Here is a 23,574-nt window from a genome sequence, read left to right as displayed (position 1 = left end):
ACTCACACACATTATTCAAATTCACCTATAAGGCATCAACCTTAGGGTGACTCACAGGCGACTGAGGATCAAAGACATCCGTCAAAATGCACAGCAGTCTTCATTAATAGCACATCTAGAATGCTACAGAACAATCGGCCAAGCATTACAAAAAGTTTGGAAATGACAGAATATAAAATAAAGTGGCTTAGAAATGAAAAACTAACACGCTCTTAAGAAGAAGAAATTTTGATTTTATGAGAGAGAAGTATTTAGTTAACTTTAAGAAGAAAAATTTAGAAAAATAATGATAAATGGTTAGCGACGTTGTCTCCGGTGCCGAAAGACACGGATTCGATTCCTAGTAACTAATCCGATTTTTTATGAACGAGGGATGTCTGGAATAAAGTCTACTCAGTCTCGTGAGCCAAAACGAGGAACTGCTTCAAAGGATTCATATACTGGCAATAATGGCTGGCAAAATAAGCAGCATGCTGGTTACATGTCACACGATCATAGATCGTTCCTCGTACTGCCTTGCAGCCAGTGGTCTGTCAGACGGTACAGGTCCAAGGGCTAATCCTTGAGCGGTGTTTTCGTATATGTTTACGTTTTGCTGTATAAATGCTTCCTCTGGATATGTCTATCCATTATTGTCATAGCTATCCGCACCCATGTTCTTGCTGCGTGATCTATAATTTCATCGTCTTTAATTCATACAAAAAAATCGGAAAGACCTGCGTAAAAATCCAAAATACTCGGGTAAAAAACATCTGGACGACGCTACTGACTGTGCCAATATCGTTGAAAAACCTTGGGTGGATTAATGTCCTCTTAGGTGTAGAAATTTTCCAGAAGGCAGTGCTCTTTCAAATAGTTGCCAGACATACATTAAGTGTGCACAGACGCGTGACTGTGCCCCAAGCAAACAACGGAAGCGTCTGTGCACCGTGCAACGGCGTCTGCAGCACACCTTGTTCCTACAGTTTACCCACGTGCGCCACACATGTCGGGCACCACTCCGGCCTTGAATAGTTTTGTATAAAAGAGACCCCTCGCTCCCTGTCAAGCACAGACCAACACCGAATCTCTAAAAGTAAGTAATATTCTGCCGCTGTCTGCCTCTAATACTTAGCCTACTTCCCGGCAGAGTGCATAGGTAATTTATGATTTTCTTATGTTACCCACCTAGCAGCAGTGGTCATTAATGCATGCCGGAGGTTCGTGTTCTAATTTCTAGTTCTGCAAGAAATTTTCCCACCATCATTCGGCCAGCAAGGGGAAGGAGGTGATGACGTAAAGCTCCTGATCACCAGTCTTAGCGTACCACTGCTTCAGGTCTCTTGGAGCTGCTGATGTACACATTCAGATGGTGTTCCCCAACGCCGTTTTCATACATGTTTCCTAGTATTGCTTCTGGTAGTCCATGAAAACACTCAAATATGGATTACAGAAATGCGTTTCTTGATTCAGTATTTCCTCTCAAAATCAATATTTCCTCCCACGTCAACGCTTACAAATTTTTGATGTTTGCTCGGGTGTTCTAGTTCCTCGTTGCTTTTAACAATGTAAGCTGATCTACACACAGTAACGTTTTCTCCATCGAAAGCCGGCCGCTGTGACCGAGCTGTTCTAGGCGCTTGAGTCCGAAACCGCGCTGCTGCTACGGTCGCAGGTACAAATCCTGCCTCGGGATTGGATGTGTGTGATGTCCTTAGGTTAGTTATATTTAAGTAGTTCTAAGTATAGGGTACTGATGACCTCAGATGTTAAGTCCCATAGTGCTTAGAGCCATTTGAACCATTTTTTTCCATCGAAGGCCGAAGGCCAATACGAAACATTGCTCTGAGTAGGAAATTATTCACATTTTACATTTAACTGGATATATATAGGCATCATTGTCATTAAGTAATTTGGTAATCGAAACAACTAATTTCCAGAGGCTGGCCCTGCGAAACAGCTATCCAAAACTGATATTTGACTGGGCTGGTAAAAGCTATTGAGGGTTTAACATATAAACTCATCAGAGAACATCGGTTTCCGACGTTCGGTTTTCTTCCTCTGGAGGCTGCAGATATACGTAGCGATGGAAACGTCAACCCCGGTGTCCCCTTTGCTGCTATTCGAGCGGAGTAGGGTGTGGTGTGGCACTTGAGTTCACCCTCTCCCTCCACTCGTTATCGTTTGAAGCAAACGTGAAACAACGCTGTACATACATTAATTACAGTCACCTACTCTCAATAGCTACACTAACAACATAGCTTTCACACACTTTGTAGTGGTGCGGTAGCGTTCTCGCTTCCCGCGCCCGGGTTCCCGCGTTCGATTCCCGGCGGGGTCAGGGAGTTTCTCTGCCTCGTGATGACTGGGTGTTGTGTGATGTCCTTAGGTTAGTTAGGTTTAAGTAGTTCACAGTTCTAGGGGGCTGATGACCATAGCTGTCAAGTCCCATAGTGCTCAGAGCCATTTTTTCACGCACTTTAGGAAAGGCGCAGTTGCGCGTTTAAGAACAACAAACAACTCTCCGGTTAGAAGGCCGAACCTACACGTATGAGGCTTCCGGGTCAGTAATGAGATACACTTTCTTTGTGATAGGCTGACTATAATCTTTGTTACCCACTTACCAATTTTTGACACGAACTCTATCATGGTACAGGGAGAAAATTTTTCGTTTCGATCATTAAGTTACTTTCGCGCTTCAATTACAGTTGCATAAACTCTTAAAAATTGTTTCTTATTTGTTTTTACTGTCGTTCATATGTATTGCATGACCTGTGCTCATTCTTACTAAAACGTTGCCACCTTGCTTATATGCGACATTAACATGGAGATATAGCTCAAAGCTTCCATTACTACAAAAACGTACGAGCATGAACGCAGTCTGCAACTGGTAGTCGTTCAAACTTGAAACGGAGAGACGAGCTTAAAAGCCCTTCGGTTTGTTTGATGCTGATGTTCAGAATAATGTCTTCCATGTCTCGTCCCCCCTTCGTCAGAACGTTGTTTATCTCTCTTGATACGAACAGAACTGTGAGTGTTCCTGGATACTGGGTTCACACTGTCAGTCACTAATGAAGCTAAAGAAAACCTGAGATTTAAGGTTCCACTACAAATAAGTCATTGGAAGAATGAAATTTTCACTATGCATCGGACTGTGCGCGGATATAAAACTTCTTCGCAGATTAAAACTGTATGCCAGACCGGGACTCGAACTCGGGACCTTTGCCTTTCGCAGGCAAGTGCCCTCCCGACTTTTTGTATTTTTTAAATCTTGTTTCGTTCGTATTGATCATTGCATTTGTGCAGGGCAGACCTCCCATGACACCCGTTCACGTTCATCTTTGATTCATCCACTCAATTTATTTTTAGTGCAGAGGGCAGATAAACCTCTGACCGAACACGCTGAGCTGCTGTGCCAGCAGATCCGACTGAGTTACCCAAGCACGACTCACGCCCCGTCGTCACAGTTTTACCAGTACCTCCCCTCCTACCTTCCGAACGTCACAGAAGCTCTCCTGCGAAAATTGTAGACTTAAAATTCATTCTGGAAACATCCCTCAGGCTGAGGCAAAGCCGTGTCTCCGCAATATTCCTTGCTTCAGAAATTGGAAATTTGTGGTAAGGTCTTACGGCACCGAACCGCTCAGGTCATCGGTCCCTAAGCTTACGCACTACTCAATCTAACTTACGCTAAGGACGACACACCCATGCCCGAGGGAGGACTCGAACTTCCGACGGGGGGAGCTGCCCGGACCGTGACAAGACGCCTCAGACCGCACGGCTACCCCGCGCGGCTTCCTTGCTCCCCGAAGTGCTAGTTCTGCATGTTTCGCAGGAGAGCTTCTGTGAAATTTGGACGGTAGGAGACGAGCTACTGTTAGAATTAAAGCTCTGAGGACGGGGCGTGAGTCCTGCATGGGTAGCTCAGTCGGTAGAGCACCTCCCCGCGAAAGGCGAAGGTCCCGAATTCGAGTTCCGGTCCGGCACACATTTTCAATCTGCCAGACAGTTTGAAGTCACTGGAAGCTAAAACGGAGCGTACTTCGTTTTTGGTTAGGTCATGGCAGGACATGGACCTTTGCCCTTTCATGGAAACGTCCTTGCATTCCGATGAAGGTATTCAGGATAACGTGATGAATCAAAAGCAGGATGGCAAAATCAGTATTTGAACCCTTCTCGCCCCAGCGTCATAACATCTGTGCCGGTTCCTTCTACATGGATCACAGAGTTCCCCTATAACGCATCGGATAGTACCATCACTGGCAATTTCAGTAGACATTCCATACTGTCTGTAGCGGTGAGGCTTCATTTGTTCCTTTGTTGGTCTGCCTCTACGTCACTTCGAACGTGTTCGTGTTGCCCGATAACATTCCGAAAATTATGCGCAGCTTTGAACTACACTGGGACAGTCAATCACAACTAATTCTTTGTAACGTGTGACTTCCAGATGGAATTGATATCTGCCGGCAGATTAAAGCTGTCTGCCGGACAATGAATCGAAACCTTACCTGCCGCTCGTGATCCTCTTACTGAATTATCCAGGTACGTCTCACGGAACACCCCCACAGCTACAAATCAACCCGCTCTTTTCCAGGCATTGTTTAAATCAGACGTTCCTGAAATCGTTCCTGCATACCTCCTGACCTAGTATTCCGGGACGGAAGAATGTCGCAGATGAATATCTTAGCAGCATCTCGCTTATAAAGGAAGGTACGGGTAGAACTGAAACTGTGAGGGGGTTCGTGACTTGTGACTAAATAGCTCAGTCAGTAAGGCCACTGAATGTGAAAGCGACGTCCAGGGTTAAAGCTCCAGACCGATATCGAATTTCAATCTCTCAGGAGGATTCAGTTTCTGATTTCCCTTTGAGCAGAAATGCAACACGTACATGTCGAAGGAAACCACGGCAACTCGATATCACAGAAAAAGTCTCAGCAAGAGAACTTGAAATCTAAATAAATGTGAGAGTCGTTTCAGTAGATACTGGTGAACGCAGAGCAGTGGAACAGCTTTGGCGGGACACTTCTTACAGATGTACAAGTAAGAGCCCGAAAATATAAATGGAATGGAGCTTCCTATGGAGTTTAAAGACGCGCTTAAAACTAATAACTTTAATGAACTTGCGAGCAAATGAAGATGTGCTGCTACAGTCGTATCGCGCTTGTCAGACGACTGCACTTGTAATACATTCGTGTAACCAAAGGCTCTAATTTGGCCGACAGATGTTCCTGGGTGTGCTGCTGCTGCTGCCTCTGCTGGCCGAAGGGTTGTTCTTCAACAACCTCTTCTGCAACCTGCCTGATGCATCGACTGAGAGCCTCAACATCACCACGGTAAGTTGTGCAGAAATTGTAACGGAGGAAGATGGATACTGTCGTTGCCGTGTACTGCTTTTATCATGTCTTGTATTCTATAAAAAGTGGCTGGCGTCAGCAACCAAAGAAACGGACTATTAAAGCAAAGCAAGAGCTTCCGCCTCAGTTTGAGACGCTACTAGAGCTAATGACTACTGTTTGAAATTCTATAAGCCTCAGAAATTACAAGCTGAACGCATACATTGTGCAAAACCGCATCCTGGAGTAAGTTCTACATCTACATTTATACTCAACAAGCCACCCAACGGTGTATGGCGGAGGGCACTTTACGTGACACTGTCATTACCTCCTTTTTTATTCAGTCCAGCCACACAGCTGGTCTGATATTCCGTAGGCTCTTACTTTGTTTATCAGGCGATAGTGCGGAACTGTATCGAACACCTTCCGCAAGTCAAGGAAAATGGCATCTACCTGGGAACCTGTATCTAATATTTTCTGGGTCTCATGAACAAATAAAGTGAGTTGGGTCTCACACGATCGCTGTTTCCGGAATCCATGTTGATTCGTACAGAGTAGATTCTGGTTTTCCAGAAATGACATGATACGCGAGCAAAAAACATGTTCTAAAATTCTACAACAGATCGATGACATAGATATAGGCTTATAGTTTTGCGCATCTTCGCAACGACCCTTCTCGAAAACTGGAACTACCTGTGCTCTTTTCCAATCATTTGCAACCTTCCGTTCCTCTAGAGACTTGCGGTATACGGCTGTTAGAAGGGGGCAAGTTCTTTCGCGTACTCGAATTGGTATCCCGTCAAGTCCAGTGGACTTTCCTCTGTTGAGTGACTTCAGTTGCTTTTCTATTCCTTGACACTTATTTCGATGTCAGCCATTTTTTCGTTCGAGCGAGGATTTAGAGAAGGAACTGAAGTGCGGTCTTCCTCTGTGAAACAGCTTTGGAAAAAGGTGTTTAGTATTTCACCTTTACGCGTGTCATCCTCTGTTTGTGGGATTATGCTAGCGGCCACGTTATCCGTTAGGACTGATCTAAGCGCCATTGTCTGTGGAATATAAAAAAGCAACTCGGCTCTGAGGGCTGACATAAAGAAAACGGAACCTTGTTATTCGTGGTGGTACTGTTGTGCGATACAGGTTATTACTTTCAGAAATAGTTGATTTGTTGCGCTGTAACTGGCATTTGTAGACAGGCAGAACCATAACGTATATTGTTTATGTAATTGTCATTTAGTATAAAACACACATCATACGGTAACTAAAAGCCGAAGACCTGGAAACTGCAAATTATATCACACATTTTAATAAGTTAATCGTCTCATACTGATTCGTGTTACTGTGTCACTGATGTCGCAATACACTTTAAATCATATCCGCTTTCTTGCGAAGACTAAGGAGTTCTCTTTTCCTTTCCATGGCAGGCAGAGAAGACGTGGTACACGCAGTACCAGTACAACATCCCCGGTGCATCGCTGCTCGGCTGTCTCGTGGTGACGCAGTCGCCGCGTGAGAGCAGCGACGAAATGAACATTAATGGGACCTTCAGCAGGGTGCCACTGTAAGTCTTGCCGTTCTGGTATTCCTCACGAGTCACCTAACGGCAGAATTTTCTATTTCTAAGTGAAAGAACTCATTAAGTTTTGAAACTGTTCTGTTCAGTGTAGTTACCGTTTAACTTCACGTACTTACGCAGACAGTTGTACTACCGACAAATATTCTTATTAATCACTTCCTGCACATCACTCTGTTCATTCTGCCTATGTGTCTCTATCTTCTGTATTGCTCTTTACTCTTACATCCCCCTTGTTTCTGGGAATCGAAAAGCACCAAGTGAATACCTTCTACATCTACATATATACTCCGCTAGCCACCAAGCGGTATGTGGCGGAGGGCACAATTCGCACCAAAGGGTAAGAACTCCCATAGCGTAATATTACAGAAAACTAAAAACCCCGGGTAGTAGTAAAAATCTACTAATCATAAAAATAACTGTGAGGAGATGGAGATAAGGATTACAAAAGGAATAACATTTACATAAATGATGTTTTTCTATTACTGATTTATGTGAAAGAAAATATAATTAGTGACAATTTATAAGTAATCTGATATTAGTGATCAGGGTGCTCTCCTTCCATATTCTGTTTCACACTAGTGACAGCAACTTTGTGGATCCGAAATCAAATGGATACTGTGCCGGGGTATTTTCCGTTTTGCCATCTGTGCAGTAGGTTAGGTCCTCGAAATGCAGTCTTCCTTTCTAACTCAGCATTGGATTTTAATACAAACTATCGGTTTCCTTGACTAAGTCCCCTGCATTCTGTTTATTCCTTCTTATCGTGGTACCGAGCCTTTTAGTTATGTTTCTCTATTGTGCGCAGTACCACTCTGTCCTAGTCACGCCCTAGCTGATCGGCAGCCTCTATTTTGTCTGTCTCCGGGATAGTTGCAGCTATTGCGTTACAGACTGTGGTGCTCCATTGCTGCTGTCTCCTTCCTCCCGCGAAGAATTCGCTAATTGTACGTTCCAGTAGCGTTCGGTTAGCTGTACCTATCGTTTCACAATCGCAGATCGGTTGCTCTGCACTTTTAATTTCATGTAAATATACGGGGTACGTAGCAAGTCCTGCCAAACAGTGAACAAGATAGCGGTTGAACCATTTAGAGTCTCTCTCTGAGAATCAGTGGCAAAGGACTTTCAAATCTCTTGCCATGAGTACAATGAACGCCTTCTGACGGGGATGCTCTACACTACCAAAATTTCTTCATTTTCAGTAGCTGGCTGCAATTTCCTTGATTTACAGATCAACAGGAGAATCCATAATGCACAACAACATGGTATTCCATTTGAAATAATACCCTGTACAGTCACATCAATGTGCCCACCTGTCAAAAGCCTGAATAACCACCTTTTGCAGCGCGAGAGGTGGAGGAAGAGAGTCGATGAGGTTCTGGAAGGTGCCGACAGGGATCTGGAGTCATACCGACTCCAGTGCGGTGGCCAGCTGCGCTATGTTTCTCGGCTTAGGACTCATGGCGCTAACAGCTGGATCGACGATTCTCGATTGGGTGTAAATACTGGGTGTTCGGTGCCCAAGGTAGTACGGTAACCTCATTATCATACTCCTGGAACCACGCAGGTACACTGCGAGCTGTGTGACACGTTGCATTGCCCTGCTAGTAGGTGCCGTCGTGCCGAGAAAAAACAAACTGCATGCAGAGGTGGACGTCGTCCCCAGGGACAGATGCACATATTTGCGTTGATCCACTGTGTCTTCCATAGTAACGAGGTCGCCCAGGGAATGCCGCGAAAACGTTCCCCATACCATAAAGCTCCCTCCTGGATGCAGGGCATTTGCTGTCAGAGGTTTCACGTCGTAAACATGTACAGATAGTGTTGAGGATCAGTGGACAAAGTTCAAAACCATCGTACAATAGACACTGGATGAGTATGTGCCAAGCAAGATCGTAAGAGATGGAAAGGTACAACAACCGAGTTAGAAAACTGCTGCGGAAGCAAAGGGAACTTCACAGCAAACATAAACATAACCAAAGCCCTGCAGACAAACAAAAATTACGCGAAGCGAAATGTAATGTGAGGAGGGCTATGCGAGAGGCGTTCAATGAATTCGAAAGTAAAGTTCTATATAATGACTTGGCAGAAAGTCCTAGGAAATTTTGGTCTTATGTCAAAGCGGTAGGTGGATCAAAATAAAATGTCCAGACACTCTGTGACCAAAATGGTACTGAGGATGACAGACTAAACGCCGAAATACTAAATGTCTTTTTCCAAAGCTGTTTCACAGAAGAAGACTGCACTGTTGTTCCCTCTCTAGATTGTCGCACAGATGACAAAATAGTAGATATCGAAATAGACGACAGAGGGATAGAAAAACAATTACAATCACTCAAAAGAGGAAAGGCCTCTGGACCTGATGGGATACCAGTTCGATTTTACACAGGGTACGCCCCCCTTCTTGCAGCGGTGTACCGTGGGACTCTAGAAGAGCGTAGCGTTCCAAAGGATTGGAAAAGGGCACATGTCATCTCCGTCTTCAAAAAGGGACGTCGAACAGATGTGCAGAACTATAGACCTATATCTCTAACGTCGATAAGTTGTAGAACTTTGCAACACGTATTATGTTCGAGAGTAATGACTTTTCTACTCTGTAGGAATCAGCATGGGTTTCGAAAAAGACGATCGTGTGAAACCCAGCTCGTGCTATTCGTCCACGAGACTCAGAGGGCCATAGACGCGGGTTCCCAGGTAGATGCCGTGTTTCTTGACTTCCACAAGGCGTTCGATACAGTTCCCCACAGTCGTTTAATGAACAAAGTAAGAGCATATGGACTATCAGACCAATTGTGTGATTGGATTGAAGAGTTCCTAGATAACAGAACGCAGCATGTCATTCTCAATGGAGAGAAGTAAGAGTGATTTCAGGTGTGCCGCAGGGGAGTGTCGTAGGACCGTTGCTATTCACAATATACATAAATGACCTTGTGGATAACATCGAAAGATCACTGAGGCTTTTTGCGGATGATGCTGTGGTATATCGAGAGGTTGTAACAATGGAAAATTGTACTGAAATGCAGGAGGATCTGCAACGAATTGACGCTTGGAGCAGGGAATGGCAATTGAATTTCAATGTAGACAAATGTAATGTGCTGCGAATACATAGAAAGAAAGATCCTATATCATTTAGCTAAAATATAGCAGGTCAGCAACTGGAAGCAGTTAGTCCATAAATTATCTGGGAGTAGGCATTAGGAGTGATTTAAAATGGAATGATCATATAAAGTTGATCGTCGGTAGAGCAGATGCCAGACTGAGAGGCATTGGAAGAATCCTAAGAAATGCAATCCGAAAACAAAGGCAGTAGGTCACAGTACACTTGTTCGACCACTGCTTGAATATTGGTCACCAGTGTGGGATCCTTACCAGACAGGGTTGACAGAAGAGATAGAGAAGAGCCAACATACAGCAGCGCGTTTCGTTACAGGATCATTTAGTAATCGCGAAAGCGTTACGGAGATGATAGATAAACTCCAGTGGAAGACTCTGCAGGAGTGACGCTTAGTAGCTCGGTACGGGCTTTTGTTGAAGTTTCTAGAACATACCTAGTCAAGCAGTATATTGCTCCCTCCTACGTATATCTCACGATGAGACCATTAGGATAAAATCAGCGAGATTAGAGCCCACACAGAGGCACATCGACAATCTTTGTTTCCACGAACAACACGAGACTGGAATAGAAGGGAGAACCGATAGAGGCACTCAAAGTACCCTCCGCCACACACCGTCAGGTGGCTTGCATATTATGGATGTAGATGTAGATAAACGCCAATGGCCATCTGCCCGATGGAGCATAAAACGTGATTCATCTGAAAAGGCCACCTCTCGCCACACAGCGGACGTCGAGTTGCAGTACTGGCGTGCAGATTCCGGCCTCCGTCGCCGATGAACAGCAGTCAGCGTGGGTGGATGAACTATACGCAGCAACGTTTACTGGTCGGTCGTTACGAAGACATTGCTGGTAGCGCCTTGGTTCACCTGGGCGGTCATATCTATTCGCCGTACACATCTCTGCAGCTATCGTTCATGCCTGTCATCAATACGATATTGCAGTGCATGTGTTGTTCAGAATTACGGTGCAATGTTCCTTCGGACATGCATTTATGCCCGAAACAATATCGCATCGTAATTCTGAACAACATAGGCACTGCAGTATCGTATTTATTCGCCGACGCCAGGCAAGCGACTTTAAGTTTAATCGTCTCTCCTGCATAGTAACACACATAATGAATGTAGGAGTGCAGGTTGTAGTCACATGGTCTGAGACATATGAAGGTTTGTGTCTTGCCGTGTAGCACGCTCAAATAGCCTAATGCTAAGGCCACCGCTCGCGATAAGCGGGTAATTCGGTCTCAAATTCCGGTCCGGCACAAATTTTCATTCTACTCATTCCATTACACGGCTGATGGTTGTCCATATTCGCAACTGCGAATACATTTCATGGCTGCCATCTATGGCTCATGCTGCACCACAGTCGCCTCGTCGCTTGGTTTGGGTAGCGCTATTTTGCCATGTACAGTGTACTTTGTCCACGGTGCAAGCGAACTGTTTACAAATCCAACCGTATGGAAAATGCTTCCGCCCTTGCCAATGATCGTGTTCTTTTGGACGTCAGATAAATGCTTCCGCATTAGGACAACGATTGCACTGTTCTTCGCGTCTGTCCGACACGCTTTAGACAGGGTGTATCATAATTAATGACGTAAACGCATACAGTTGAAAGTACACGATACTAGAAGCAAAAAAATCCCAGTAAACATAGGGTCGAAAATGCATACATTAAGAGCTACGAGCAATTTTTCATCTACGATACTGTGAAACAAATCTCCTCTAGTACAAACTCTTCGCTTTCCGGCCGGCCGGAGTGGCCGTGTGGTTCTGGGCGCTACAGTCTGGAGCCGAGCGACCGCTACGGTCGCAGGTTCGAATCCTGCCTCGGGCATGGATGTGTGTGATGTCCTTAGGTTAGTTAGGTTTAATTAGTTCCAAGTTCCAGGCGACTGATGACCTCAGGTGTTAAGTCGCATAGTACTCAGAGCCATTTGAACCATTCTTCGCTTTCCATATTTTGGGAAATGGTAATGTCGACCAAAACAAGAAAAAAAGGTCTGCTCTAAAATGCATAGCTTAAGAGCTATGAACACGTGCTCATCTTCGCTACTTGGAAACACAACTCTTCTAATGAACAACTGCTCATAACTTTTAAGGTACGCATTACAGAGCAAATGTTTACTGGACATTTTTTCTACTTTTGGTCCTTAGTACTACTTCCCAAAATGTGGAAAGCAAAGAGCTTGCAGTACAAGAGATTTGTTTCATCAAAGTATCGAAAAATTGCTAATAGCTCTCAAGAAATGCATTTTCGACCCTAAATTTACCGACACTTTTTTGCTTTTAGTATCGTGCGCTTTCAACTGTATGCGTTTACGCCATTGATTATGATACACCCTGTATACTCTCCACAGCTAGTGCTACCAACTACTGTCTGTGAGTATTTATTCCACACTGATGTTCAACTTAATTGGTGGTCTCGGTAATGTGGTTGGATCACATAAAGCAGAGTAGTGTGTTGGCACTCGAATCCGGTCATCAAAAGGCCTATCCGATTAGCACTTCCTTCTCTCAAAAATTGAGAGATATTCGCACTATTAATGATTTTCTCTGGTTTACTTATACGTCACCTGTCAAATATAACATTCTTTGAAGGATCTATCATAGTGTACTTTCGGGCGTCGATTCTATTTCCTGCACAATATTCCACGACCGACGCAGGTAATGATTGCGTATGAGAGATCACCTCACAGCACCTGAAGAAAATGACTGGATTGGCTTTTGAAATAGTGTGCACAAAATGCATGCATCTCGGTTAAATACTAGAAAGTCCATCATGAAGCAGTAACACCGAAAAAACCTGAAAGATCACACTTTTTAAAGATCTGTTATAGTGGACTATCGAGACCTGTATAATATGAAATTAAAATGACCACATGCATTAATTTTTGTACATTGAACCATGAAGTTCGAAATCTCAGTTTTATTTGTAACTAGCTGACCCGGCGAACTCTGTTCCGCCTTAAAGCCAATAAATAATCAGATTTTGGATGTTAAGTTCAATTTTTTATTAGGACAAATAAAAATTAAGTATTTTAATGATTCTTTATGTTTTTTGGTGCATAGCTTCCACTCTTCAATTCAGTACCTTGTGTTACACGACATTTTTTGTTTTATTATCAGGCGCAAGAACAAACAACGCATATCGTCTTCCGACCCGTGAACATGCCACATATAATTGACCATTTGAAAAATATGGATATTCCAGATTTAAACCACAAACTTTCAAGGATTGGCCTTGTGATTTGTTAATGGTCATGGCGAATGCAAGACGTATCGGAAATTGAAGTCTTTTAAACTCAAACGGCACATCGGTTGGGACCATCGGGATCCTCTGAATGAGAACTTCCTCACCCTCGAATTTTCCTTTGAGTATCGTCGCGTAAATAACATTGGTCATCAATTTACTTACCTCAAAACGTTTACCGTTGCACAGTTTTGGTTGGTTTATGTTTCGAAGCATGATTACTACGGAGCCAACTTTTAGGCGTAAATTGTGCGGTGGTATGTCAGGCACATCCTAAGAGTTTAACAATTCAATTGGATGGTTGGTGGCTTCATCTTCATTTGTTACACAGTCAATAGATTTGAATGAATGCATTTTACCAATGATCTCATTCTGAATTACGTAGTTTAGGCCATCTACATCTTTATTCATAGCCGCTAAAATTGCTCGCTCACTCAACCATTCATTATTTTTGTAGTTAGTAATGATGTTTGGCAATACTTTGTTGATAAGTTCGTCTTTCGATGAGACAAAGTTACAGAAATTATGAGGAAATGAAATCAATCCGCTCGATTCTTCGACAGGTACTCGACCATTACCGATAGTCAGCAATTGCTCAAAGAAATCTTCAGCAGATGTATCATTAAGCAATGCAACTCTCATGTTTGTTGTCAGTTAAAGTTTCTTCACAAAGCGTCATAGATTCGATGACTTGAGGCAAGCATTTATTTCATCTGCAGCCATTGATCTTGGAACTACTGGCAGTGTTTGGCGGAATTCGCCAGACAGTAAAATCATTGCTCCTCCAAAACATCTCGAGTCATTGCGTAGATCTTTCAATGTTCGGTTAAGTGCCTCTAATGCACGTTTATGAGCCGTTGTGCATTCGTCCCAGATCTTGGATGCTGATAAAACTTCGGCCACTGCTGAGTTTTTTGTAATATTACATGTTGGTTATTCAATAGCTTGAAGATTTAACGGTAATTTTAATGCTGACTGAGCCGTACAGCATCTTTCTAACAATGTGTCTGCTATTCCGGAAGAACCAACTGCAACCGCAATGTTGGATCTCGCACGAACAGTGGCTAAAACTACTGACATGAGGAATGTCTTGCCAGTTCCACCAGGGGCATCCAGGAAATATAAACCACTATTTCCATCATCAATTGCCTTCATTAATGTATCATAAACTTCCTTTTGTTGGGGGTTCAACAGGGGTACATTCGTTTGAACTACTAAATCTAATTTGCGTTTTGTTATTCCACGCCAGATGCGTTTCTGTTATACTACGTTTTATAGCGGTCGAACGGGATAAAAAGTATCCTATGCCCGTCTCCTGGTTCTAAGCTACCTCTCCACCAATTTTCAGCCAAATCGGTCCAGCCGTTCTTCAGTTATAAATAGTGTAACTAACACGACTTTCTCTTATATATATATAGATTAAGTATTCATTACACATTTCTGAACGCACGCGTAATATTTTTCAATCTTTTTTAAAAAAATACACTTAATAGTTTATTCATCCATTTTAAATAGTTTATGAACGCATGCATAAATGTTGATCATTACTTACAGATTTTGACAAAAAAATTTGACAGCTCCGAAACTAAAGAACTTTTAGGGAAAATAACGCATTTTTCAAGTATTCGTCATTTTTCATTACTTTTAAGATGTATTCTGCTATTCGGGGCGGAGTCAAATCCAACAAATCGAAAACCATGAAAATTTTTATTCGTCAATTTTTCATTATTTTTAAGATGTATTCTGCTATTCGGGGCGGAGACAAATCCAACAAATCAAAAACCATGAAAATTGGTCCAGCAGATCTCGAGTTATAAGTGTTGTAACAAACCCGACTTTGTTTTTTATATATATAGATTAACGGTACAAAATTTTATTTTCCAGTCTTCCTGTGAATGCAGTCGGCAAATTCACCGGCAACCGCATGGATACCGAAGTGGACGGCATTTGTAAGTAGGAATTAATTTATGTGAACATATCGGGTCTATGGCACTCCCAAAATTTCATACATGTCAAAAATACCGTTTCTGACAAGCAAACACCTTTCATCTGTGCACGCTTATTCCTCGACCGGGGTTAAGGAAATAATAACATCCACAAAAGCAGTACATATACTCCCTCTTTCACAGTCTGCATTCAGCATTTGCCCAATGACGGCAGCCTATTGACAACGTAACGATTTTACCCAGCAACTATATTTCTCTGTAAAAGTACGGGAATAATACTCATTTATAAGTATGGCTTTCGTTAGTGTCCAGCCATCCGGCAGTAACTGTAACTCGAAGAATGTAATATAAGGATTGAAACTTCGAGCACTGAAGAAATTTGAAGAAGAACGTAAGGCGATCTAAAGATAGTGAAGGTTTTTCATCAATGACAACACCGGCGAAATCATGCAGACTTAAATATATACCTATATTGCTTAGTAGTGGTTAACAGAACTTCCGTCAGAAGGAACAGCAGACGCTCGTGTTTACTAGCTGATCGCTTGCACTGTGCAATCGGAAACGGCGTAGCATTGGAGCGTTTGATTGTATATAATTGATCTACTATGGGAAAGTGGCAAGAGATTTCGGTTCCACCTCGTATTGCCAACTAGATACCATTTATTTACATAGTAACTAAATACATTGATTATTATCGAAGTGTGCAACGGCCTTGCCGCAGTGGCTACACCGGTTCCCGTGAGATCATCGAAGTAAAGCGCTGTCGGGTGTGGTCGGCACTTGAATGAGTGACCATCCAGGCCGCCATGCGCTGTTGCCATTTTCCGGGGTACCCTCAGCCTCGTGATGCCAATTGAGGAGCTACTCGACCGAACAGTAGCGGCTTCGGTCAAGAATACCATCATAACGACCGGGAGAGCGGTGTGCTGACCCTACGCCCCTCCTATCCGCATCCTCCACCGAGGATGACACGGCGGTCGGATGGTCCTGGTAGGCCACTCGTGGCCTCAAGATGGAAGACAGACTGATTTATTATCAAAGTAGTGTTGAAAGTTATGAGCAGAGTACACATTGCATACATGGGTGTGATTAACACCATTATAAGTTTTCTGATGATGGGTTAGCAATCAAGCACTGATCGAGGAACGAATATTTGGCATGCAGTTTCACCATGTTTGCTTGTTCAGTCTTCCATTTATCAAACACGGTGTAGATGAAATATCCTTGCCGTTTAAAAATTAAAACAAGGTGTTTTTTCGTGTACTAACAATGAAACACCACCAACTTGACCTCATATTTTACGGAGCAAAAAGCATACTCGTAACATATCAGCCCAAGCAGCCGATCCCGCGTGAAAATTTCGGCCAAAAGTATAATAGTACAGCCGATCCCGCGTGAAAATTTGGGCCAGAAGTATAATAGTACGCAGTTGCGACATTTTGAAAGTACTGTTGTTTTAACTTTGGCGCGCACCAGTTTTTTGTCGCTCGCTCCAGCCCACTGCAGCCGCCTTACGCCTGAACACGAAACACCATACATGCAATGGAGAGACAATCAGAGCCTTCTTATTCGTCGAATGTTGAAGGCAAGGAAACTGGAGTTAGAAGGTAGACACACCTGCCCAACTTATTTTGAAATCTTGTTCGAGAACATGCTATTCTAAGCGAAGAACAGCGATCAATATGATAACGTAATACGTCAGCCTCAAGCATATTTGTCTATCGATATTCTGTAGCTACGCCTCAGAATCGGAACGAATACCCCTAAGCAACTAAGAAATTATTATGTAATGAAGTTAATGGCCTCCGATCTGCAATTCAATCATGCCAACCATGTTGGAGAGTAGCGCATCTCCTGTAAATATAAATGAAAAATTCGCTTTTAACAGCGTCAGCTTTAAAAACAAATGAAGCACAAGCACTACATCAATGCTGAAATTTAAATAGCGCGACGCTGCTCCTTTAATGGCTAATTCGTTTCACTCATTTACTCCGTATTTGTAAATCGCTACATAGAAATGTTCAGAGCAAAGGAATTCCTACACAACCTACAGGTTAGAAACCGCGCACTTTGACACCGTCAGCAAAGCGTATAGCCAATATCAAAACTGTAATTCACAAACCTCTTATACACTCCATTGTGCAGTTCTTGAGCTAGGGCATTTGGCGGCTATATTGAGGAGGAGCGAGTGACGAACAACCAATGCGTGCGGAAAGTTCAACAGCTGTATTTTCAGAATGTAGTAACTGCCCAATTTTCGCATGGGATCGATTACTGGGGTTGATACCTTGTACGTGTGCTGTCTTCTGCTTTAACTATGAGGCCATATTGGTGATGTCTCCTCATGAGAGGTAATTCCAGTCAACCTGTACTCTCCACTTGTTTTATGTTGCAGGGAACCTCCCGTTGAGCGGCCCGCATAACGTCGTCTACACTGACGACGAGATCTTCATTGAACACCTCTGTGTGTCGGGAATCGGTAAGTTTGAGTTGCCGGCTGAAGTCTCACACGTAGCACCGTGATAATGGCAAGTGAGGGAGGGGGGGGGGGATGTTAGTGCTCTCTGCCTCTGTACCGTTCCCTGAGCCACAAGTGCCTTCCACGAGGTGCAGAATGGGTGATTGACATATTAACTGCCACGTGACCACCGCAACTTCTGACCTCGACTCCTTAGCGAACACGGGCACTTGATACAGTAGTGCTCTGCGGACGTGCCAGCTACAATCGTTTCATCTCCGACAAGCGCTCCCGATTTCACAACATGGACACCGAACAGAGTCCACACCCCTAAAATGAATCACTAGTGAAAATGAATGTAACTCCATCTTGCATTCAGGAGCGTGGGACAGCGTCTGGTCTAACAACACTATACCGACAGCCGTTACTTTTATATTGTTTTATTGGGCAATCAGTTTCGAGTTTCCAGTCACGTCGTCTTCACATGTGTGAAGACCACAAATGCTTACAATTATGTACATAATTTGTGTCAATATTTTGCAACCGTGACTTATTAATTTGATAATCTAGTAATATTCACACCTGTTAGCAACTATTTTCATAGAACTACTTTCATAGCATCTAGAATACCTTTCTACAATGTTTATTGCTGCAATATCTACATTTGCATCTAAATCTACACCCTTACTCCGCAGTTGCGTGGCGTAGGATACCCTGTAACACTACTAGCCATACTCTTTCGTGTTCCACTCCAAAGAAGACCGAGGGAAAACCGACTCCCCATATGACTCAGTAAGAGGCTTAATTTCTAGAACTTTTGCCTTCGTGGCAACAGTACAACCATTCTGCAGTCAGCTTCAGATGGCGGTTCGCTAAATTTCTGCAAAAGTGTTCCTCGAAAAGAACGTCGCATACCCTCTACGGATTCCCATTTGAACTCACGAAGCATCTCCGTAATACTTGCTTGTTGTTCGAACCTACCGATAACAGATCTAGCAGCCTTCCTCCGAACTGAGATGATGTCTTCGTTTAACCCAACCTATTGCCCATTCCAAACACTCGAGCAGTACTCAAGAAAAGGTCGAACCAGAGTCATATATGCGGGCTTCTTCACAGATGAACCGCACATTTCTAAAATTCTCCCAATAAACCGAAGTTGATCATTCACTTTCACTACGAAAATCCTCACATGCTCGTTTCATTTCATATCGCTTTACAACCTTACTCCCACTTATTTAAGCTTCGACACCTTCACGCACACCACAGCACCAGTAGCAAACAACCGCAGATTTCTGCCCACCTTGTTCACCAGGTCATTTATGTACACAGAAAATAATAGCGGCCCTATCACACTTCCCTGGGGCACGCCAGACGGTACCCTTGTCTCTGATGAACACTCTCGTTCACGGACAACACAATTGGTTCCGTAATTTAACAAGTCTTCTAGCGACTCGCATATCTGGGAACCTATTCCATATCGCTGTGTCTTCGTTAACAGTCCTCAGTGCGGCCCCGCGTCAAATACTTTTCCGAAAACTAGAAATATGGAATCTCCTGTTCCCCTTCATCCGGAGTTCAAAGTTGTGAGAAAATAGCTAGCTGTGTTTGACGCTAGGGATGCCTTCTAAAATCGGCTCTAGGAAATTGATTATATTCGAACTGAGAATATGCTCAAGAATTCTGCAGTAAACCGATGATAAGGATATTGGCCTGTGACTTTGTGGTTCCGTTCATTCACCCTTCTTATAAACAGTAGTCACCAGCGCTTTTTTCCAGTCGCTTGGGACTTCACGCTGGACGAGAGATTCGCGATAAATACAAGCTACGTAAGGCACCAGTGCCGTGTAATTCTCTTTGTAAAACCGAAATGTGATACCATCCGGACCTGGCGGCGTATTTGTTTTCAACTCTTTCAGTAGTTCCTCTTGACACCCTCGCAAAAAATATTATGGTTAACACATAAAATGAAGAGACAACAATAATTCCTTAAGGCCAAGAAAGTTCGCCAATTAATTGGGCGTAACACAAGATACACTCTTTCTAAGCCACTATTCAATCTCTATATCGAACATGCAAAGAGAGAAAGAAAAGACACATGAGGAAGTGGGACTGAAATTCTGGGTTCACCTAAGTCAATGATGAGATTTGCTGCTGACATTCCTATCCTTTTCAAAGAGGCAAAAAATCACAGGACCTATTGATTTCTATGAACAGTCTGCCGAGCACCGCATTAATTACAGAAGGCATTCCTTGCTAAAGTAAAGCAGCTGTTATTACAGGTCTCAATTTAAGGAAATTTTTGAGAACGTACGTCTGGAGCACAGCGTAGCACGGAAGTCTTCTATAGACTTTGGGAAAACCGGACAAGAAGAGAACTGAATCATTTAAGTAATGATATTTCAGGACGACGCTGAAAACAAAAATAGAGACGTGGAATGAGCTGGCGAGTCAAGAGAGGTTGCGGAACACTAACTAGATGAAGGGACTGGATGACAGTGCATGTGTTAAGGAGACCAGTGAATTACGTTTATGGTACCAGAAAGACAGAAAAAATTATAAGATAAGACATTTATTGGAATAAAAAAAAATTTGAGGTCGTTTAATGTACACTACTGGCCATTAAAATTACTACGCCTAGAAGAAATGCAGATGATAAACGAGTATTCATTGGACAAATATACTATACTAGAACTGGCATGTGATTACATTATCACACAATTTGGCCGCATAGATCCTGAGAAATCAGTACCCAGAACAAGCACCTCTGGTTGTAATAACGGCCTTGATACGCCTGGGCATTGAGTCAAACAGAGCTTGGATGGCGTGTACAGGTACAGCTGCCCATGCAGCTTCAACACGATACCACAGTTCATCAAGAGTAGTGACTGGCGTATTGTGACGAGCCAGTTGCTCCCCCACCACTGACCACACGTTTTCGCCGGCCGGTGTGGCCGTGCGGTTCTAGACGCTACAGTCTGGAACCGCGTGACCGCTACGGTCGCAGGTTCGAATCCTGCCTCGGGCATGGATGTGTGTGATGTCCTTAGGTTAGTTAGGTTTAAGTAGTTCTAAGTTCTAGGGGACTGATGCCCACAGATGTTAAGTCCTATAGTGCTCAGAGCCATTTGAACCATACGTTTTCAATTGGTGAGAGATCTGGAGAATGTGCTGACTAGGGCAGCAGTCAAACATTTTCTGTATCCAGAAAGGCCCCTACAGGACCTGCAACATGCGGTCGTGCATTATCCTGCTGAAATGTAGGGTTTTGCAGGGATCAAATGAAGGGTAGGGCCACGGGTCGTAACACATCTGAAACGTAACTTCCACTATTCAAAGTGCTGTCAGTGCGAACAAGAAGTGACCGAGACGTCTAACCAATGGCACCCATGCCATCACGCAGGGTAATACGCCAGTATGGCGATGACGAATACGTGCTTCCATTGTGGGTTCACCGCAATTACGCCAAACACGTATGCGACCATCATGATGCTGTAAACAGAACCTGGATTCATCCGAAAAAATGACGTGCACCCTGGTTCGTCGTTGAGTACACCAACGCAGGCGCTCCTGTCTGTGATGCAGCGTCAGGGGTAACCGCAGCCATGGTCTCAAAGCTGATAGTCCATGCTGCCGCAAACATCGTCGAACTGTTCGTGCAGATGGTTGTTGTCTTGCAAACGTCCCCATCTGTTTACTCAGGGATCGAGACATGGCTGCACGATCCGTTACAGCCATGCAGATAAGATGCCTGTCATCTCGACTGCTAGTGTTACGAGGCCGTTGGGATCCAGCACGGCGTTCCGTATTATCCTCCTGAACCCACTAATTCCATATTCTGCTAAGTCATTGGATCTCGACCAACGCGAGCAGCAATGTCGCGATACGATAAACCACAATCGCGGTAGGCTACAATCCAACCTTTATCAAAGTCGGAAACGTGATAATACGCATTTCTCCTCCTTACACGAGGCATCACAACAACGTTTCACCAGGCAACGCCGGTCAACTACTGTTTGTGTATGAGAAATCGGTTGGAAACATTCCTCATGTTTCCAGGTTGTAGGTTTCGCCACCGGCGCCAACATTGTGTGAATGCTGTGAAAAGCTATTCGTTTGCATACCACAGCATCTTCTTCCTGTCGGTTAAATTTCGCGTCTGTAGCTCATCGTCTTCAAGGTGTAGCAGTTTTAATGGCCAGTAGTGTAATTGGCGGGAAACATCAAACCAACCGAAGACTTGTGACTAAAAAAGACAAAATTTTAATGGCGGAAAAACTGATTGAGGTCAATTGATTCCCAGCATGATTTGTTAGAAGCAGTCCGCAGATTCAGGAATTCTGTCACGGAGATTTTTCAGAAGTGGGATGCTAGTATGAAGCAGAAACTTCAGACAAGAGGTAAACCACGTCATCACTGCGGTATTTTAAGGGATGAACTGGCGTACACCATCGAATTATAAGGCGAACTGAATCTGCTCTGTATTTTCTTGGTCGCTATGTTATGAGCAAAGCATTATTAATCAAGTCTAACAATTTTCAATTTACTGTATGTCTGAGTTTTTACTCTTTACTTCTCTGTCTCTGCTATTCACCTATGTGTGTTCCCTCCTTCTACAATCTTTCTCAGTAATTTTCTTCCCATTTCTACAGAGTCTGATGGCCACTCTCTTTCTTTTTGCTAATCCTCGGCAGTAGATGGTGATGATGGAAATAACAATCGCTAATGGACATAGGCCCTTCTTTCTGCTAATAAAAGTAATTTTGCTTCACCACTGCTTACAGCAGCTAAGACTGTAACTTTGGCTTTGTATTTAATCTTTACAACTTTGATGTCTCTAGTACTTAATAACGGGGTTAAATCTCTAAAATATCCTTATCAGCAGTTCTAGCAAATTTCCAAATTGCTGCACTATAATGGTGATATACAAATTCATTGATCCTATGTCCATCCCCAAACTTCATTACTTCACCGCACTTTCTTCTCTTCTTGCGGTCCACTCCACTGTTCCGGCGGAGCAGAAATTCTATTCCGCTCTTCAGAATAATTTGCAAAATACGTAACCCTGTTGCGTACTTGGTAAATGCAGTCATAACCTTTTTTCAGTGTAAAATTATTTCTAACCTATGTAAGGACTATGCATCGTACTAAAGTACAAAGGAGGCGAACTATATAGTGTGCACTCTTCGTTAGGCGTGGAGACAACTACAAACTTCTATTACAACCACTGCTGTTGTGAAGTGTGGTTTTCTCAATGAACGGTTTATAATTTTTGTAATTTTTGAAACTCTCAAGAAAGAGTATTAATATCTACCTATGACTTTCGGAGCCTACGGATGTAAATAAATGTTCTGCTAAAAACAAATCTTTCTTACAGAGAATTCCTTTATTCTGACTACCGAAGAGACTCTCAGTGAGGAACTGGAGGCTAGGATCTGGGAAATCGTCGAGAATCATCCCGAGGTCAGCAAGTCGAAGTACGTGAAGACCGTCTGCTGATGTCCCTACGAGTGAAACCTACGAATATACTATTTGTGGCAAATAAATACTGATTTCGGCATAACCCTGTCTTTTATATTCACATAGCTTAGCCTCCCTTACCTTCTTCACCGTCACTATGTAAAATCTACGACTGAGACACTGGAACCGTATATTGGTCTATCTACAATGAAGCGCCAAAGAAACTGGTATAGGCATTCGTATTCAAATACAGAGATATGTAAACAGGCAGAATACGCGCTGCGGTCGGTAACGCCTATATAAGACAACGAGTGTTAGATCGGTTACTGCTGCTACAGTGGCAGATTTAGGTGAGTTTGAACGTGGTGTCATAGTCGGCGCACGAGCAATGGGACATAGCATCTCCGAGGTAGCGATGAAGTGGGGATTTTCCAGTATGACCATTTCACGAGTGTACCGTGAATATCAGG

At 43.4% G+C, this 23,574-nt stretch overlaps 1 protein-coding gene across 1 annotated transcript; it reads left to right on the top strand.

Moving 5' to 3' along the window:
- The first annotated feature begins 1,035 nt into the window (after nucleotides 1–1,035).
- LOC124804665 lies at nucleotides 1,036–23,207 on the top strand. The gene is made up of 6 exons (XM_047264905.1): nucleotides 1,036–1,075; nucleotides 5,202–5,312; nucleotides 6,734–6,870; nucleotides 15,128–15,192; nucleotides 17,585–17,668; nucleotides 23,022–23,207. The coding sequence occupies exons 2-6, from the start codon at nucleotides 5,202–5,204 to the stop codon at nucleotides 23,141–23,143; spliced, it is 519 nt and encodes a 172-aa protein (XP_047120861.1). The 5' UTR covers nucleotides 1,036–1,075; the 3' UTR covers nucleotides 23,144–23,207.
- The last annotated feature ends 367 nt before the right edge of the window (nucleotides 23,208–23,574 follow it).

Source organism: Schistocerca piceifrons, chromosome 7, assembly GCF_021461385.2.
Source record: "Schistocerca piceifrons isolate TAMUIC-IGC-003096 chromosome 7, iqSchPice1.1, whole genome shotgun sequence".
In the NCBI taxonomy this organism is placed as follows: domain Eukaryota; kingdom Metazoa; phylum Arthropoda; class Insecta; order Orthoptera; family Acrididae; genus Schistocerca; species Schistocerca piceifrons.
Note: the sequence above shows the minus strand (reverse complement) of the source record. Positions and strands in the feature narration are given on the sequence as shown.